At 38.7% G+C, this 21,489-nt stretch overlaps 1 protein-coding gene across 3 annotated transcripts in view; it reads right to left on the bottom strand.

Annotated features, from left to right (window-relative positions):
• Positions 1-21,489, bottom strand: part of IKZF3 (IKAROS family zinc finger 3) — a 64,608-nt gene that overhangs the window by 26,596 nt on the left and 16,523 nt on the right. For 2 of the 3 annotated variants that reach the window (XM_019482525.2, XM_014603581.3), the window contains exons 4-6: positions 5,386-5,646; positions 4,499-4,666; positions 1,991-2,107 (exon numbers count right to left, since the gene is read on the bottom strand). In XM_019482525.2, coding sequence (XP_019338070.1) covers positions 1,991-2,107; positions 4,499-4,666; positions 5,386-5,646 — 546 coding nt within the window. The remainder of the gene's footprint in view (positions 1-1,990; positions 2,108-4,498; positions 4,667-5,385; positions 5,647-21,489) is intronic. The other variant, XM_019482527.2, reaches the window with a different exon arrangement.

Genomic DNA, 21,489 nt, shown 5'->3' with positions numbered 1-21,489 from the left:
AGAAAAATAAAAGATGCAAACTGTTACCAGAAATGAGCTTTCTAAAAAGGAGACAAATGTTCCCTTCCCAATGAAGGAATTCTAGCACCTGAAAAATATGAGGATTAAAGAGAATGTAACATCAGATCGCCTGCATTAACAATAAGCTATTTCTGGTCATTACACATCTTAGGCACTATCTTCAGAAGAATAATGTTATTTTTATTTTATTTTGCTTCAATTTAGAATAAAAAGCATCATAACCTAGGCTTTGAATACTATGCCAGTTATTTAATCAGCTCAACTCTTCTAAGAAACAGAAACTCATTACCAAATATTAACACTCTATGAATCAACCTATATGCCAGTTTCCTGGCTTCCCTTCAAATGCCAAATAAAAATGTGACAGCTAATAGAACACAAAACTTTTGGATAGAATTCTATTTCACCAAGTGAAATACCTTATTGTACCCTCTGGGCGCATAAGCACCTTATTGTATGAATAAGGAAAAATTTTCATGTCTCCAGAGGGCAATCCTATTCCTGCAATGAGGGCACTTATATGACCAGAGCGGGTAATAGAACTGTCCCTCTATTAGTCAGGCAACTTAGTTGGTCACAAGCTGAACTATGTTAATCCACCATATGCAATAGAATTAAACATACTATGAATACTTCCATTTCTTTAATTATTAGTCAATATTTTCCATTTAAGGTCTTGGCTACACTGGTAAATTAATTTAGATTAAGGTAGGATGTGAATTTAAAGTGCATTAGCTATTCCATAATAATTCCATGTATGAATATTATTTTTAGTCTACTCTCAAAATGGATTAAACCAAAGAACAACAAAGCATTCTCATTTTGCAGTTAGAGAATCCACACAGAGTTACTCTAGAACTAGCCAATCGCCCTTCAGGAATGATAGGGGGGGCAGGGATGGAGTGCTGCTGTCTCCCAGGAGCAGAGGTGGGGAAGGGAAGGGGGAAGCTTGCCCCCACATCCCCTCCATCCCCCTCAGTCAGCACCCTGTGCTGCCACCACCTGCAGGAAGCAGGGGTGGGAAGGGAGGGCAAGGTCACTGGCACTGGCTTCTCCCCACTCCAGCTCTGTCACCACCACCTGCGGAGAGCAGGGGCGGGGGAGGCGGGGTGAGGCCAGCAGCACTGGCCTGGCTCCCCTGTTCTGTTGCTGCTGCTTGCAGTGGCCAGTTGCACTGGTCTCGTCGCCCCACTCCAGCCACTCCATCCCTGTCATCATGGCGGCGTTCCACCTCACTGCCGCCACCGCCTCCTGTCCAAAACGCTCTTGCAGCACTCTGATTGATTGTTTCAGACAACCAATAGGAGTGCGAATAAAGTGTTACAGACAGACAGACATACAGACAGACTAAGGCTTTATAATATTAGAATAATTTATTTCTGAATAGCTAATCTGTAATAACTCCATCCCCCAAGCCTTTAGCTTCTGTCCAGAGCAAAATTTGATTTACTCTAAGGATTTTAAGGATACCACCTCATTTCTAACTCCTAAATCTCAATTACTGCAATTTTAAACATTTTCAAATTCTTACATATTGGGATGCATTGGGAAACAGCCAATAGTATTCTACTGAAAAATATCTGTAAAAGGAACACACAGATGTAAGCCTCTGCTGTAAAGAAAAAATGGGAACCAACTCATCCAATAAAATAAACCCCATAATAGTGCTAGTATAGAACTTATTTAACTTAATGTGAGTGTCACCTACAGAAATGCTGTGTACAAAGTATTCTGGATGTTTTATTGAAAGTAACTGTAAAATAAAGAAGTGATTAAAATAAAAGTGTTCTTTAACCAGCTGCCTGAGGGTTGCATTAAACTAGACCCTTTTATAAGATCTGAAGCCCTTGGGTTACTGAAAATTATTGTAGTGAAAATTATATTCAAGCTGCAAATTAACAGCTTGCCAGATGCCCCTTTTAAGGCACTGCAATGTACAAAACAAAACACTGTGATTTGATAAACTTACCAGGCTCACACATGCCAGCACTCTGCAAGTAAGTCCGACATCGCTCTTTGTGCTCCTCTAATGAGCTTCTTTGCTTGTAACTCCGTCCACAATACTCACATTTGTATGGCTTCTCCACTAGGACAGAATGACAGCAGGGCAAAATAATCAAAAGATGTGGAAGAAACACTGTGTTTTGACATTCTAGTACAGAATTATTGATAGCTCATAATTGGAGAATACTTCACGTTTCTGTATAACTGGAGAAAACATTGTATTTGTACTATTAAGGTTATTTAATAGTGCAATTCATTCTGGTATGGAGAGCCCATAAAAGGTTCTCTTCATTCCTTAAGTCCACCATTGGCATACTACAGCAGAAGTCTTCTATACACTACAAAAGCACCAAAGGAGAACTCAGGGTGTGTTGGTTGTAGCTGTGTTGGTCTAAGGATGTAGGCAGACAAGGTTCTTAGGGTAGATCTGATATCTTTTATTAGACCAATTAAAATACAGTAAAAGCTGCGCTATCCAGCATCTTACAAGACAGCATGCACTACTAAACGGCATGCTGGCTTGTAAGATAAAGTGAAACTGGAAGTGCCCACCGCAGCACTTCCAGTTTCTCTGAGCCCCCATGGCTGGGGGCAAAGGAGCCTGTGCTGATGAGCCCCCACAGCTCAGGGGCATAACAGGCTGTGAGGGGCTGTGCAGGGCCCGCCGCTGTGTCCCGCAGGGCCTGTGGGAGGGGTGGAGGGACACCCCAGATGCAGTGGGAGAAGCAGCAGCTGGGGCCGCTCAATCAACCAGCATATTTTGTTATCCGGCATCCCCCATTCCTGCGGGATGCCATATAACAGAGCTTTTACTGTAGTTGGAAAAATTCTTCTTTGCAAGCTTTTAGGTACAAACACACTTTTAGGTACAAACACCCAACTGCAGATGCTCCCTCTGCCTGAAGAAAGGTGTTTGTACTTGGAAGCTTGCAAAGAATAATTTTTCTAACTGTCTTAGTTGGTCTAATAAAAGATATCAGATCTACCCTAAGAACCTTATCTGCCAAAGGAGAACTGTAATTTAGGGCAAGTAGGAAGACAAAAGGCCAGTGGCTGCTTACCAAAGAGAGGTGTTACTAGACTTGTGTTTACACAGACTTCTATACCCTAAGGCTTCATTGAGGAGGGCTGCACTGCAAGCCTGTTCTGAGGTACAGATATAGATTTTGTACCCTGCCCCCAAACCCAATAGATTAGTCAGTTTTTTGTGAGGCCCAGGGATATGAGTTTCACCCTAAGAAATTTGTTAAGTTTATAAAGAATTCCTAAAAATATGCCTGAGATTTTTTAACTAGGTTTGAACAAAGCAAATACAGCACTTTGTGTGATGACAGAAATATCCAGGTAGTATATAAAACACATCTGTAATAGATATGTATCTTTTGATACCATGATAATATTATTAATGTAAATTATTACCAACTAATCAGCCTCCTTATTCTTTTTAATAGAAGTCTTATTTATTTGTTTCTTCCTAACTCATTCACAAAAAGCTTCTGACTGTAAGATTATTACCAGTAATTCCCATAGTTTGGCAACTGTGCAAAAGTGGGCTACTGTTTTGCTGACTGAGAGGTGTTTGAAACATGACATTCTATCTCACTCTTGATGCAGGACTGAATTCAGTATTGCTGTGTTGGAACCTGATCAAATCATGATCTTATTTATTCATGTCAAATCATTTCACTTTAAATGGACTCTTTGTGGAGTTAAGCCTTTTTTCTATGAAATGTAATACCACAGATAATATCGGTTATTCAAAATTAATGCTTTCTTCTGAAATCTATATGTAATACAGGATATGTAAAAATCAGAGCAAGTGAGATCTGGCCATTAAAGAACAGGATTAGGACAGAGTTTATTGGTTCGATTCCTGATTTTATGAGTGACTTTCAGCTCTGGGAGAAGTTACCACAGCTTTGTGCCTCTGCTTTCCCATCTATAAAATGATTAAAAGACCTTATTAGGGCATTGAAAGAATTAACCAACATGTAGAGATCTTTAAGATATTCAGATGAAAGGCACTAAAAATAAGGGTAAGGTTTTGTTCAGCAGTAGAGTATTGTCATCCAAGAGAGTCATTCTGATGACATAGCTCTAAAGGAACATTTTTTACTTCTGCTTCAAAAACTGGGAGGTTGATGGCTTGGCCACATCACCCAACTGACAGACTGTTACACCCAGAGGTTATATAGTGCAATGAAATACAGTAGCTAAGCTTTTATCATAGCACTTTCTCATAGAAGTAGAGCTGTCTATGAATTCTTTCCTCCAGCACACCCTATACAGAAGACCATAAATTAATCCCTACTTGGAATTAACTATAAGGAAACCTAGAGGTCCTTGCTAATTTTTAACTCACCAGAATGAGACAGGCAGATTAAACATCATTGATTATCCCTTTTTATTTACCACAACTGATGTCCTAGTGACACACATTGATAACAGGTGAAGTGTCTTTGTAGTCACTTACCAGAATGTGTCCTTAAGTGACCTGTTAGCGCATCTCTCCTTTGGCAGGCATAACTGCAAAGATGACATTTAAAAGGTTTTTCCCCTGTATGTAGTTTAATGTGGCGGAGAAGGTTACCCTTCTGAGTAAAGGAAGCTCCGCACTGATTACACTGGAATGGCCGTTCACCTTAAAATGACATACAAAAAAGGAAATTTAATGGTTACATGGGTAACACCTCCCCTCACCCTTTCCTTTTTGAAACAGGAAAGAATGAGATAGATACTGGATCAGTTCCTGTACTTAGACATGCTACTTCCATTGATTTTACTAGAAGTTCCAAGGGGGTCTGGTGACAGAACTTGGCAAAATGCATCCACTCCAATTCCATTTATGAGAAACATATCAAATGTACTGTCTTTTCTGTGGACTGGAAATAATTGTTCTGGAGGAGGAGGATTGCAAAGTGCTAACAAATTTTAGGAAAAAAAATCTTTCCTTCTTTTAGGTCTGTATTCATTGTGATTGTTGGTTTGTTGCTAGGCAAAGTACAAAGAGAGACATGATCCAGAAGCCAAGCAAAACAACTTAACTCATGATTTTTGACCGGGGTGCTTAAGAGAAGTGCTAGTGCCTTTCATCCCAAATTCTCAAAAAACCTCACAACCATGCTTTTCCAAACGTTCGGCCCTAATTAGACAGCTAAATATCATTGTACTTAATGTGTAAATAAATGAAATAAGGCACAGAAAGCTTAGGTAACTTGCTGAAAGTCACATATGCAGAGTCAGGAACAGAAGCAAGGAGCCAGCAATCCTAGGATCCTACCCACTTTTAACCAGTAGATCCCTCTAAAATCATATGCTTTCAATATGTAGCTCCTGCATGAATAATATAGAGATACTTACCAGTGTGGCTGCGCTTGTGAACCATCAAAACATTGAGGCTAATGCAGGCTAAGCCACAGATATCACAGTTCATCTTTCCACTAGTTGGCCTGATGTTGTCATATGGACCAGAATGTCTCTCCAGCTTAATGCTCTCATATTCATTATATTCTCTTGGATAAGTGTAAGATGCTTCAGGCTCTTCTGCATTTTCCATTAGCTCCGAATTCAATGAATTCTCTTCTCTTTCACTGTATTCTCCCTTCACTTTAACCAAATCATCTACAGATGAAAGATAAAATCACAAAAATGAAAAACGATTGTTAGAAGTCACAAATTATCTCTATAACAAATTCATATAATTTAAAATAAAATTATACATAAAATAACTGCTCAAATTTCATTTACAACCATAAAGACAAAGAAAGGTGGATATGGCACTGGTCCTACATTTCTAATGACAATATTAAGAAGTATCTCTGACAAAAAATAAAGCTGTTTGCTAATTGGATTTGATGGGCTATTTTGCATTTATAAAACTCATAGTACACTATACAGAATATGATTATTGTAATGCATATACTCTACCATATATAAAAGGAAATGCTTTTTAACACGGTGTGTAATTAGACAATGGAAATCATTGTCACAGGATGTTGCCGAGACCAAGACTGTAGAGTATTCTTGCATCTTCCTCTGATCCATTTGGTGTTTGCTGCTTAGATAAACCCTGAGTCTAATCCAATATGTTTCCGATGTTCTGATAAGATTGCAGGATAAAAAAAATCAAATTTTCATTCCCCTGAACTGTACTCATGAGAAATACTAACTTTTACTTCAAATGGCAATGTTTATCCAACAATCTCAAATGCATTAGAAGTATGCACTAATTTTATAGAACATGTTATAAGAATGAATAAAATTAGGCATACCAAAGGCAAAGGTAATTCCTCTAGAAATATTAAGAGATCTGTCTAAAGCTACATAGCAAAAGTGTGGCAAAGAACCCAGGGAGTCCTGAATATCAGTGTCTAGATGATGCTGTATTCCTTCTCCTAAATGCCTCTGGCCTTATGTTAGCCATGCAGAGAAAATAGAATTCAAAAATAATCTCTTGGGTTTTGCAAGACAGGGCTGTAGTATAAGCAGGTGACCATTTATAAATAATAACCCCTCGCTCAGAAGACAGTAATACTCCAGAAATGAAAAAAGAGCCATTTGCACTGGATTAGCAGCTGATTAGTTGCAACTCAGTTTGCTGCTTCCCCATTTCATTACAGGCAAATGTCAGCAGCACTCAAGTTTCATTTTTATACCACCAAATAAGCCAACTAGTTTAGACTTAAAGCACCACTTAATTCAAGCTTTAGTTTTCTGTGTGTAGAAAGGAGTCAAGTTAGGGACAAAACTTGAGTTATGCCTCAGACTAACAATGCAATGAAGACAAACCCTCAGACAGAAAGTATGCAATTTTCCATCTGGAAGTGTTGCATTCATAGCCACCTGATCCTTTCTAGAGCTGAAGGTAAGACAGTTAAATATTGCCTTCCTGTTGTGTGAAGAGCTAAGACTCTTGCCCTTTCTCCAGAACATGGACTACTGAAACTACATTATCTCTGGATCTGCTAAAGAAACCACATGAGATTTAAAAAAAGAACTATTAGTGCCAGTGAAACTGAGGTGATAGGGTAAAAGAAGTGTTAAAAAATAAAAAGCCAGCAATAAACCTTCTCACAAATTCCAAAATTCTCAGCCCAAGCTTAACAAAAAAATATCCCTACAACCTAAATGCTTGTGTTGAGGTCAGAAAATTATGCAGCCACAAAGTATATTTCTGCATAAGAATATCTCCTTTTCTTCCTTAAGGTATTTTTTATACCTGTGGCCTTACTTCTGGATAATGCAGGGTGGGAGAACCAGGTAAGTGGCAGTTGATCCATCATCCTATGGAGAAATCCATAGGAGGCCCTGTTGATGAGAAAGCATTTTTTTGCCAATAGGATGTCAGTTTCTCTCTCATTCCTAGAATGGCCAATGAAATAGGCTTCCCAGAGCCCACATATCCAAAAACTCATCCAGTTTTGTTAGGGGTAGAGAGGTCAAATGTCACATGGACAGGGTTTTTCTGCTTTTTGCTGCCACCCCAAGGGCACACACATGTGTTGGGGGTTATTCAGAGAGGATTCAACCAAAAATTAGTGGTTTCTAGTGGCATAATGTGGGGGAATATTTTCTGCTTGTTGCTAAGGGGAATGTTAAACAAAAACTCTTTTCCAAACACATTCATTTTTTCATGTAAGTAGGCAATTCTTCCAAACTATTTAATCAAGTCCTACACAAAATGTTTTAAAAAGTACACATTGCAGCACACATCTGGTACCTCAGAAATAGTTTCAGTTTCCACTTATGAATGTCTTTCTTTTCTGTACTAAGTGCAGTTGCTTTGTGCAGTAGGACCGGCCATAATCTCTAACTGAAGACTTCTGTACAGTCCTCTACTGTTTCTTACCATATCGTTCACAATCTTTTGCTCTTTTATAGAAGTATGTCAATGTTTATGCAGATCATATGCATGAGCTTTATGCTTGAGTTCCCTATGGCACACATGTGCCAAACTAGTATAGTTTGGGTAGGCCATTCCATGATCCTATAGTAGAAAATAACTGCCTTTTCCTTTTTCCATATTACATGCTGTCTACTGGCAATATTTTTGTTTTCTGATAATAAATGAGAAGGATGCACCTGAGTTCTGATCAAGGGCCTTCAACCACCACCACCACCACTGCTGCTGCCTCCGCCCCCTCCCCTCAAATCATCACCATCACTCCAGCTGTAAGTAATATCCCACCAAAGCTTGAGTGCTTTTCAGTTTGCATGTAGGCGTTAAAAGAGCCTTAACGGAAAAACTGCTGCTACTGACAAATAAAAGCAGTAGAAAGCAAAAGCTATTAGGGAAGAATTATTTCATTTGGAGTGAATGTTAGAAGAAAAATGTGACCCTCCCCTATCATAAAATGTTAGGAGCAAGGTCCCTCATTATGCGAGTATTAAAGAACAAAACCCACAGCAGTAGTTATGCTATTGTTTCCAAAGGAAAAAATAACCTATTTAAAGTGAGCCAGTAAGTAGCAAGGTCTGCACCAACCGGCAGCAAACACATTCAGGTTCTAGTCCTGACTCCTTGCTCTGCAGGCTGACTGGCATAAGAAGCAATATGGAGTATGAACATTGGTGGATGTGCAGAGATAATTCATGCCACTTAAAGAAATGCTCTAATGTTCTGGAATTTCCAGTCTAGGCTTCCTCAACTAAAAGGAAGATAGCTGCATGACCAAGTAGGAGAGAAATAATTATAGTGAGGAAGAACAAAACTGTTCCTACTGGCCACAGTGAGATATGTATCAACTTTTTAATGAAAAAAAAAAAAGAATGATTGCCTCTTCTACCTTCAGGAAAGCAAAGAGGTTAAGAAAAAAAAAAGGACTTTATCTGTCCTAACCTGAATTACTGTGCTGTTGGGGCCCCACATGAGGCAATACACCCAACAGAAAAAAAATGTAGATTTTACACAACAAAGTGCCAGTTTGATGCGTTAAGGCTGATGCACATGGTTTCATTTCCTGGGGTGATGATTATGATATGAAAGACATACTCCAGAGTATTTTTGTTTCACCTGAAACACTGTAAAAACAAAAGGTTCTGGAATAGATCCAAATATAAACCTGCGGTGACAACATCAAACTGAATCACCACAGTAACTCTGCATGTATTGCTCTATAAAATGCAAGAATAATAATAAAAAAGAATTAATAATAACAAACATTTCAGAAAAGTTATTGTGTTGTCTTGGTTATATTCTCTAAGAGGAATTCCCAAGAGGAAAAAACATCCATTACCATATTTAAGCCAAAACCCTAAACTTAGAAAAAACATGTTTTCCATAAGTAAGAAGGTTTGCTCAATCACAGTACAAAACACACAGAATCAAAAGCCAATAAAGGCAACAGCACAAAAGGGGGATGCTACTCAAGTGTTTTACACGGAGTGGGGTCATAATAATGAAATTTCCTCAGCACACACAAAAGCCAACTTGATAACAAAGAAACTTAATCATTTTAATGTGGCATTTTAATGACGCTACTGATTTGTTATGTCAATTCAGAGATAATGAGCCCCTAATGCTACAGATGTTCAGCCAGACTAAAAAAAATAAAATAAAGAGCTTTTCTTGTATGCCATTCCCTAACTATCCAATTAAACAAATTGTGGAAGCATATAAATAGTATACCAGGTTTTGACAGCTGTTAATAGGATTTAGAAGCTTGAAACACTAAGAACAAAAAGGAAGTCTGTATATGTATATGCTGGATGATAAGGTATATTTTGAGGCTACCTGTATTTGACAGATATTAACTGATGACTTGTTACATATGGTACACAACTGTCTCTACAAACTGACCCTCAGATCAACATATAAGAGAAACCTGTAAGTATAGTATTAAGTTTGATCTTTACTATCATGCAGAAATTGTGATTTTCTTATCTGTACTGGCTTGAGACTAGAATAATTGTATGCTACAAAAAATTTTAAGTCCCAGAAGTTTAACAACGAAAATGAAACCGCAATCCTGAACGTCTAAAAATAAATGCACAGCAATATTTATGAATAAGAACAATATAAGGTGTGTATACTGTAATTCTATAACATGGAAAACATTTCTTATTTTTAGCAGATGAAAAATGTAAAAAAGGAAGACAAATGCTCAATCATATCCTTGGAGAGTTGCATATAGTTCATCTAATCACAAAATCAAAATTACATGCATGTTACTTTTCTTTCATTTTTATGTTTTCTTAAGGAGAATGCACAAAAGAACAATGTTCTAGATCAGTGGAAGCCAACATTTTTGGAACAGGTGGCACAAGTTAAATTAGCCCCACACCCTTCCCTACCCCTTTCCTTGTCCAATCTTCTCCTCTGCTTTCTACTCCCTGCCCTATTTATTGCTCTGTTGCTTGTTCCCTCCCCAGTCTGCCATGTGCCCACACACAGAGGCTACCTGTACTATTAGTGCCACATGTTGGCCATCCCTGTTTAAGATTATGTTTACTTAATATTTTACAATTATAATTTTTAACTTAAAGTTTTCTAATACAAAAATAATTTTTCAATGAATTTTATTACAGGTAAAAGGAGTCAGATTATCAGCCGATACGCACCTACAAGAGAGTTAACATAGGCAGAAATAGAATACCTTTCCCCAACATTATTCTGCTAGTGTACCTATAAGAATCAATTCTAAGAATGATAGAGAAGTTCAAGTCTCCATGGCCCAAGTCAGGCCTTGTCTTTTTAGCTGGAAACAGTGACAAGGCCATAAATGCCTGGGATTATGCTTTTGCAAAAGGATCATTTGTCCACCAGGAACTGAACTGAGTTCTTCAACGAGCTTTTCATATGCTCACACAGAGTATGTTTATGCTGCAATTAAGGTATTGTAAGTGGCATACTAAGGATAGTTAATTTAGGTAACAGGCAACAACAGTAATGAAGAACTGGAAACACATAATTCAGCATGGGCTAACAACCTACTCGTGTACCTTCTGTGTTCTGCAAGCCTGTACAGTTTACACTGAACTCCACTGAACAACTATCACCATCACTAACAATCTGGTCTTGATTCACTGACAACTAGAGTTTGAAGGTTTCATTTCCTATTACCAGTTCTCAGAGCCATTTGCTCTGTAACAATTTTTTTATATTTCTCCATGCCATTTTCTGTCCATTTCATTTAAAACCTCGAGAGTCTCCAATCATGTTGTCTCATACCTTGGAATGCAAAGGGCATGGCTGGAGCTCACTGCACAGACAGTTCCCATAGATGTAATGGTCCTTTTTATGCCATTACAAAGTAGAGCATTTTCTAGCACCCTAAGGCTGCATTACATTGCACCATAGATTGGGTGTAGTGGTAGAAAGTTGAGTGGATTTAGGTTAGATATTAGGAAGAAATTTTTCACAGTAAGGGTGGCCAGGATCTGGAATGGGCTTCCAAGAGAGGTGGTGCTATCACCTAGCTTGGAGGTCTTCAAGAAGAGGCTGGATAGTCACCTGGCTGAGGTCATCTGACCTCGGTCTTCTTTCCTGCCAGGGGCAGGGCGTCGGACATGATGATCCATTGTGGTCCCTTCTGACTCTACAGTCTATGAATCTATGTTTTCTCTCCTAGGTGGTCCAAGCACTGAGCCAGTGCATCTGAAGAATTGGCTTATAAAATTAATCTTGTGATCTATGGGCCAGATCATCTGGTGTATTTCTCATTTTTAGTGCTGTAGTTTAGCATTCATATTTTACAGTGATAAAAAATAACAATCCATTGCTCTTATATGCTACAAAAAGCACAATTCAAAAGTAGTTCCTAAATGAACCAAAGTAGTGTGCACCTGGTGGAAATTTCATTTCTAAAAATAGGATAGAAACTTTCATAATTCCCCTGTGTGGAATGCATGTTCTATGCTAATTAGTCTCTTTGTTTTTATTCAGACTTCAGACAAAAATAGAGAGAAATCAAATTGAAATGCAGCACTTGGAGCAACAGAAAAATCAGGAATAATTTTCCAAACCATTGAATGCTTAACTTCTACCTATTACATTTTTCTCCCTAGTAACAAAGTTTTCTTGCCATCAAAATATAACCTTTTTATGGTACAACACAATTAAATCAAATTAAAATAAAATATAATGAAAATATGTTCTAGACTCATGTGAACCAGGAAATTGAGAGTTAAATTTTATTTCTCAGAGGCTTTTAATCAAGACAAACATTGTGTTTTTCCCCCTCACAGAGACCCATAAATTCATATTGGACCTTATGCCTTATTGTTTTAAAAAGTACTACCTGATAATTTTATATATTATCAATTGAATACCATACAATAATGGTCTGATATTTTAAGTGTACTTTCAGTCAGAAAGATTCCCAACCACTTTGCAAACTGTTATGACTGAATTAACTATAGAGGAATTGCACTGTCCAAAACTAATTACTATCTGAAGTTTAAGATGTCGGCTGTATAGCAACACCAATGTCTATATTTCAGACAAGAAAATGGAAAAGAATATGTCTAGCTGACACTATCGAGGCAAGTTGGGTAAACAGGATTTAATTGCCAAAGATGGAATTTTACTTACCAAGGTTAACATTGCTACACTGAAAAATACCATGGTTTCTTTTAATTATTGTAAGTGGCAGTGGCTTTGCTTTTGTATCTCAAACAAAAGTTGTTACCTGCAGTTGAATAATACTCTCTAGGATTATACAGGTGTGGATTAACATTTATTCAGAGGGAACAGTATCCTGTATTCCATCACTTGAATGTCTGAGTTTTTCTTCGAGCTTTCCCATTTAAATACTTGCCCAAGCCAATTTTGTCCAATTCGTGGCATATACTGGAATTGTTTTTCTGAACCTTAGTGTCCTTTGAAATCTCCCTTTCCTAAAAAATATTCCATTTAATGATTTGCCTTTTGTTACTGTTTAGACAATACCCATATAAAACATTATCTAAATTAAAATTCCTAACGTCCAGAAGGTCAGATACAAATCACAACCGTTAAATCAAACTTCAATAAGACAGTTGAATCAGAAAACATCTGGACGTAACAGTCAGAATGAAAAAGGTCACATGTTAAATTCAGATTATTCAATAATGTTTAAAGGTTATACCAAGGGACATATTACTAATATGATTACTCAGGCTTGACTGTCTTTTGTTACCTGATTTAAAAAATGCCTTTCAAAATCCAAAACACTTAAACTGCTACTTTGCTAGACCTCCCAAATATATTATCAAATGCCATTTATTGCAGCACTATACAATAATAGTATTTACATTTATATAAAAATGTTAATTCTAAAATGTTTTACAAATGATGTGCAATGTAGAGAATAGAGGAACAGGTCTTGTGTGAAGGTTAGCACCAGTAGACAATAGTGTTGAGGGAAGGGAAAATTGTAGTGAGAGGAATTGAGGCAAATTTCTACTTTTATTTAAAACACCAGAGGTAATTTAATGCCTATGAAGAGAGGACAGGAGCTTGATCTTTAAGAATTTGTTTAAAAGATCTAAACTCAGTAAACTGCATGAAAAGCAATTTATCTTTCTAGGTGGGATGATAGTTAAGTCAGATGTGCCAGGATTTTAATTTAGAATGCTAGATAGTCCGGAATTCTAATCCAACCTCTCCAGATTCATTTTATTGCAATAATAAAATCTACAACATATTTTTTTTAATTTTAAACCAAGTGGATTTATAACTATATTCAAACATCGTTCCAATGACCCAAACATTATTATACCTACCCCTTAAATTCAGTCCTTTTGTACCCTATGAAGAACAAGTCTGAGGATGAACTGAGAGAGAAATATTAGGGACTCCCCTCCACTATCATGTGTCTAAAAAACAGATTCTTGCCAAATATGAAGAGTATGATGACTTCACAGAGCCATTCTCTCATCTCTGCTCCACAAATATTATACCCTGAATAGAAAAAACAGGTCTTTTAGTCTAGATTTCAGTTCAGCCAAAAGAATAAATATATATATATATCTGTTTTAATTTCACAGAGTTGTTTTACATGGCTTGGTGAGGAACACACAGTATGAAGAGAGGAAAATGAGCATAAGTATATATTCACCCCGAGAATTAAAAATGTTTGTGAAAAAAATCTAAAATCTACTGAGTAACACAATGTGTCCTTTTTAGTCTGTGGCCTGCCTCTCTGACCAACTATTACTAGCATAGCCATATACTTAAAGGGAAATTTATTTTCTTTCTGTAGGTTAAACTAGTGAACAAACTAGAGTAAGGAAACCACTGCACACTTCTACTTATTTCAAACCATGAAGATTATTTAGTTTTTATAACTCTAAATCCTCATTGCACTGGGCCACACAGTAATGGGTGCAGTTCACCACAGTTTGGAATTCTATATTGAAAACATATGATCAACTCTTGTTAATATCATTAAACTGTTACTCTATTTGGCAGTATTCCTTTGTTCACAGCACAGTCCTGTAGAGTTACAACAAAGCAGAGGCCTTTTGTTGATAATGTTAGGGAGATGTGCCTTTTAATTCATATACAGCCAACAAAGTACACAGACTTGACACAGTTAAACAGTACAGACTCCTTGCCTGGTTTTAACACTTACAGAAATCCCCTGTTAAGTGAACTTCTGCAGCAAAGTACTGCTGATGTTGTAAGATAACCCCTGAGTCCTATGAGCGGCAGGGCTCGATCTGGGCTTGGGAGATGTAATATTCTGATAAAAAACGGCACTTCCTTTTCAAGCAGATAAGTGCGTGTGCTAAACAGCACCACTGGAACCTCAGTGAGCGCCTAAGCGAGGGTTTGTCAACCTCTCCTGTCTCACTCCAGCCTTTTAACCACCCCCTTTCACACACCTAAATGCAGCAGCAATTAGCATCCATAAACCACAAATGTGGCTTCTATTTCTTTTCATTTTACAACCATGAAAGCTAGCTAACATTCATAACATTGAAAAAGTTGTCTGTCTCAACTGATGAGGGAATTAAGAACTGAATTATAACACTTGTGCTAGACTTTTTTCCACAAAAAACCCTGTAGGTTTTATTTTTTTTAATTAAGGACTCTTCAATTAAGTATGTGGGCTGCTCAAGGCCATAATAGTAGGGGATATAAAGAGGAAGGGGAACTGCAAATCCTTCCCCTGATATCTGCTTCATTGCTCGTCTCTTTTCTCACTAGTTACAGGAAGTGCCATGGGAAGAGTATTTTTATAGTTGCAGGCGGGCATACAGCATGTGCATCATAGTATACAAATTTAATTCTCTTGGGGCAACAAGGGGTTGTTTTGTCCTTTATCATGTTTTTTTTTAATCATATTGCTATCACCCTCAGTCTACCTGTAGTCTCTATACTATGATCATCACAGTAGGTAAGTCTACCTACTTGAGCTACATTGTTTGAAAGGTTGAAATTCACCCACTCTGTACAATCTTACCTTTCAGATTATTAGACTCCTGTATGTAGGCAGACAGAGAAACATAATAGAGTGTTTGTGTATCCATTATGGATATACAAATTTGAAACTGTTAGCTACAACCTTGATTTTAAGTGCTGTTGATTGATTCTTTTATTTTCTATTCGGAACAGTAACAAGTGATAGGAAAAAGTCACAAAAATACCAGTTCTGATAATGTCAAATATTTTTGACATTATAACATAACTTATGTATTACTTTTTTTTAGTTTCTCTAAAGTCTCACTAAGGCTCCCCAGTCTCTTCTTCTGCAGTTATCTTAGGAACTGTGCTAATTCATTCTACAGCCAGACAATACAGAGATCAAGTTACACGGATGCTTCACAACTTTTCAAACCATAGCTCCATGACTCTGTGGAGTCACCCACAATAGCAACACGACATTCATGAGAACTGAACAAACTTTAAGATTAGTGATGACTGTTGCCAAGTGTGGATAGCTTAATCACAGAACAAAAAACAGGTAGGCTTAAAGCAGCACTGAAGAAAAAACAGTCACAAAAATATTTTGAGAGAGAAAGCACTAGATTGTCAAATGCTTGATGATATCACTATACAATTATATAGTTGCATACTATGATTGTGGATGATCTTCAGCCATTTGCAGTGCATCTTTCTGGCCTGTATCTTGATCACAGAATGGTGAAATCAACTTATTCTCAAGAACTGCCATGAACAGGAATGTTTGCATAACTTATGAAGATAAGGAAAGAGACTTTTCTGGAGGCCTGTGATGAACTTATGTCAACAATGAACATCTTGTCCCTTCCTTGCCCCAACACACACCATGAGGAAAAGGAATTAGAACTTGCCCTGTTGTAACTGTCCACTATGGACAGTTAGTGGCCTGGTGGGGACTAGTTTGAAGAAGTAAATGGAGGGTGCTGTTCTGAAGGCTTATAGGGCAACACATAATATGTTATGGGTTAAGCAATCAACCAAAGTACAAGGATTATGACAGGGCTATAATGTAGCAAGCCATAATGTCTTAAAAGCCTAATTTTATTACTGGTAATGAAAAAAGAGTCCCTTTTAACAGGGAGTGTGAGTCTTCATTCCCCTTTCATTGTTTTGTTTTTCAGAAGGTGGCACCACCCTATCTGCCACTGAACTCTTCTCTGAGCCTAGACATGCCATGATTCTAGTCTCCCTCCCCCATCCAGCTGTAAATAGAGCCTTGGGTCACTGTAGAACAGAGCTGTGGTGTGCATTAAGTGGATTTCCTCTGTGCAGCCTGTCTGGGGCTTTCACACCCTGAAGACCAGAATCATGACATTTCTACTACCCTAGACCCTCTTCACCCATCAGGATAAGGATAGCATTTGAATTCATAATACTGGAATCATTAAAAAAAATAAAACTCCCTATAGATAAATGTTTGTCGTTATGTAAAGCTTCTGAGATGATGAAAGCATTGGAGGATGACCACAGGATGTTCGGGAATGAGTATACAGGATGTCCAAGAAACATGTATAATACCAGAAATTTCAAATACTCTGGACTTTTAAAAGAGCAAGCAAGAGGAGACTATTTCCCCACTAATTATAATTGACATTGATGGTGTTGTAGTTCCCACTGCATAACAAATTTTCATATACCAGGTCTGCTACACAGGGGCAGATCCAGGATTTCCCAAAGTGGGGTGCAGGAACAGCAACCTACACTGCAGGCGTGGCTACATCCTCTGCTCCCAGCTTCCTCTGCCCCACCAATATTGGCAGACCATATGGCGGGAACCTCTGAGGAGTTTTTAAAGTCCTAAAGCAGGTGAAAATACTCCCTCCCTTCCTCTTCCTGCTCAGAGGTGGCCCCCTCCCCTCCTCTTTCCCTGTCCCCTCTCCTGCCTGTCCCTGTTGCATTCTCCATGGTTGGTAGGCAGGGAAGTTCCAGACCCAGCTGGGGAGGGGACAGTGGCAACAGTGTGACTGGAGAACTCCCCCCACCCTGCCTAGTCACAGCATGGGGAAGGGGAACCCCAGTCCTTGTTTCCGTCCCCAGCTGAGCCCAGCCCCTGCTCAGACCTGGCTGGCTCTGGAACTGCTTCTGCATGACAGGCAGGAATGGGTGTGGTGCTTCTCTGCCCTCATGACAGTGGGGAAAGGCAGGTGGTGGAGAGAGAGAAGGAGCAGGGATGGTGCAAACAGGTGGGAAGTAGGAATTTCTTTGAGCAGGAAAAAGGGAGAGCTTTTTCACTTACTTTAGGCACTTTAAGAAGTCCCTGGAGGCTCCCATTGTGCAGTCCAATCCAAAAGTGGAGTGCAGCTATGCCACTGCACCCACTCCTGATCTGCTCCTACTGCTACATTTGGAATTATATAGGTGAAAGCAAAAGGTGAAGCTTTCAGTGAATAATGGAGCATCAAGTCAATTTGACTTGTATCAATCTATGCTCAGTGAGACAAAAATGTATGTCACCTGAGGCTGTAAGTAGAATCTACAGCCAACGCACTACACAAATAGAAATATTCTGTGCATCTCCTATCAAATTGATGGTGCAGGACTGTAGGTGGAACTGTGAAGTAGACAAAACATTCTTGTAATATAAGATAATGTATATTTTGTTGCAGCTTTTTGGGTAAAGTAAGTTTGTCCTATGTATCTTGTATATTGAAGATGATCAAAGAGGAGGGATCATTGCAGTGTTGTTGTGGATTTATATTCTGGATCAGAGGTGTTTGACACCTGATTTATGGGCCAGCTTGGGCCTCTGGTGCCCCATCATCCAGTCCATGGGAAGCCTCACAGACTGGAAGCCCCATGGACTGATCCTGTATGCTAGATTGGGCCCAATCCTGATACAGAAGGCTAGACAGAGGTGGCATGGGGCCCTGGGCCCCGATTGTGGCATAGAGATGCAGGGCCCCAAGGTCTAATCCCAGTGTGTGGGGCTGGGCTGAGGTGGCATGGGGCCTGATTCAAGCACTCATGAGCCAGCCAAGGGCATGCTGGGCTCGATCTGGCATATGGGAACAACCCTGGTACACAGGGTCCAATCTGGCTCATAAACCAGCCCCACATGGCTTATCTGGCCCATGGGGCCAAAAGGCTGAGCCCCATCATTCTGGATCAATTTATGATGAATCAGTGGTACTCACAGTTTTGGTCTCATGGGTCTGATGAATGGCACCGGGCCGGTCTGTAGGCCAGAACAGCCCCATGACTCTAGGGTCCCATGCCATCTCTACACAGCAGGGACTTGACTTTGGGAGCCCTGCACTGCTTTCATGTACTGGGATTGAGCTCCAGGGCCCCATGCTGTGCCCACCCAACTCCCGTGTACTGGGATCAGGCCCTATGCACCCAGTCTAGCACACAGGACTATGGCCTACAGGGATCCCTACAAATCTGTTGGAAGCCTCATGAGCCAGATGACCCAGCACCAGGAATGAGATCTGGCCCATGGGCCAGAGGTTGAGGCCCCTGCAATGAATGATAATTCCAATAGGGATGGAGTTTACTGAAGAGTGAACTAATATTGTACTAATATTAATAACAATATTTTGATGTGTAAAATTATCAAAGCCATGTTTTTCAAGATAATTTTATCACATACAAAAAGACTTACAGAAATTCTATTAAAATATAAAAAGGTAATGTATATAACAGCAGTGTCATGAAAAATATCATCTTACATCTCATTTGAATACAGGTTTTCCTTTTCATAACATTTCAGAAGGGCAAAGTACCTATAAAGATTGGGAAAGAACAGGAGGGAAGGGGAGAGTCAAGTAACTGATAGTCCTAACTGCTGCCATGATACTGGGCAAATGGCACAGGTGTAGGTTTCAGGCCAGATATTCAAAAGCAGCGAAGTAGTGCAGTTGCTCAAGTCCTACTGATTTTAAAAGGAATTAGGTGCCTACTAACTTGGTCACTTTAGAAAATCCTACTAGGCATCTGTCTATATATGTATAAATGCCTTTGAAAATTTGACTCTCAGTCCTAAGCAGTCCATTTTTTGACAGAAAACTAAGCCACATTAGAAGCACATGGTATATAATCATCTTATATTTGCAGTTTCTGTACTGTACCTGGATAAATGGAGGACTTCTGTCTTTAAGGCAGTTAGTCTGAACCCTTTCACTAGTTAAGCACTGAAGGTTAAATCCTATTTCACCTTCACAAGCCTAAGCAGCACTTCCATTGCCTCACAATAGTAATTTATGGCATCTTAATCAGTTTGAATTTTGGGAATGTGTACTGGGTATAAATACTGGAAAGGTGCAGGGAGGAGAAACCCTTCCATGTTTTAAATAGAGTGGTTGAACTTGTAACATGCTTCCTAGCAAAAAGCTCTAACCATCGCAGTATAGGCTAAACAATGTCCAGAGCATTCTTCAGTCTTCCTATTGAAGCTGGCCCATTGCACCTTGTATTTAATATTCATTAAATAAAATAGATAAAACATTAGGATAATTTCTGACCTTTCAGTAGCAAGGGCCAGAGATAGAAACAGAACTCCACCCCAACAGGGCAATTGCCACCCTCCCTCTAGTTGGCTCTTCTCTTCACTGAGCCATCATTCCTCTGGCTTGTTCTTTTCCTCCTGAACCCATATATCTTCCCCTCCAGCTGCTCAGTAGGCCAACTTCAAAAACAAAACTTGATTGTTCTAGAAAGTACCTACCCCATGGCCTAGTTCTGGGAAGTGAGAAATTTAAATTTAAAACCCCTCTGATTGAAAGGGATCTAGAATCTGGGTCCCCTACACCATAGACAAGTGCCATTACTGCTAGGCTAGTGGGCTAAGAGTAGAACAGCTCTCCCTCCCACTAGTCATGGTTTTTCTGCAACTAATGTTTTGTGATTAATGCACTGTTAAACATGTGCCCATGCATGCATGCATTCATGCATGCATGCAGCCATAGGACATCCTACTGAACATGTTAAGAAAGGAGATGCAAGGCAAGTGTAGCTATGTGAAATGCAACATGTAAAAGATAAAATTGCTATTAGATGGCTACTTAAGTGCTACTTATGTGGGTGAAATTGAAATAGGGCTTAGCTCTAAATTTATATTTTTTTAATGCTGTAAAAGTTAAAATGTATCATTTTAGTTTAATTTGTTACATTCATATTATATAAAATACAGATAATACCTAACTTCATTCATGTGGCTGACCAATTCAGAGGCAATATTTAAAATTGGTATGAATTATGCAATTCTTTGCTCAAAAACTATCAACCAAAGCCACAGGAATAATTTATCTTGATACTAGTACCATTCCATGGACATGCTATATTTGAAAGGCAATGTGAAACCAGTAAAAAACAAAAAAAAAAGCCTTTTCCTCAGTATATATTACCACATCCTCTGCCAAGCAGTATTTTTCACCATCTGTGGTCAAGAACTCGCATAAATGACATGCTCAACTTAGAGTAACTGGAATGTTTATTAATGCTGTGATTTCAGTTTATGAATTTTTAAATAAAGGGATGTATTTCAAGGGCTCTTCTTCTCTCACACATGCATATTTGCAAATCCTTGGGCTATACCCTGACAGGTTACCTAAAGGCTGCTTCTTTTATTTTGTGTAACTTATTAGTGCTCAGATACTACAGTGAAGAGGCTGCAACAATTTGAAAATAGCAATACACAGACATACATATTTATGCAGAATCCCTGTGCATTTCTGCTCATATTTGTACCATCCCCAAAAGATGTATAGGAAACATTGTTGATATTTATTGACATTAAAAACATAGAATTGGTCCACTTGTTCTATATCCTTTCCCTACAGTTACTGGGTAACTGGGTGTGTCTACACGTTCATTAATGTGCAGTAATTACTGTGCATTTATTTTATTACTTGCTTAATGAAGTATAAAACTAAATGCACAGTAACTACAGTTACTGCACAGTAGCTCCAGTGCATGGGTTTTTAGTGACACTTACTGCACAGTAGCCTAATACTACTGTGCAGTAGGGCTGTGCGAAGCTTTGGTCCCCAATTCGATTTGGTGGAAATTCAGCCCGATTTGAATCAAATCAGAGGACCCTTTAATCTCTCCGAATCAAATTGGAACCCTCCAAATTG

This window comes from Alligator mississippiensis, chromosome 4, assembly GCF_030867095.1.
Source record: "Alligator mississippiensis isolate rAllMis1 chromosome 4, rAllMis1, whole genome shotgun sequence".
Classification (NCBI taxonomy): Eukaryota; Metazoa; Chordata; order Crocodylia; family Alligatoridae; genus Alligator; species Alligator mississippiensis.
This window is presented reverse-complemented; position numbering and strand designations above follow the sequence as displayed.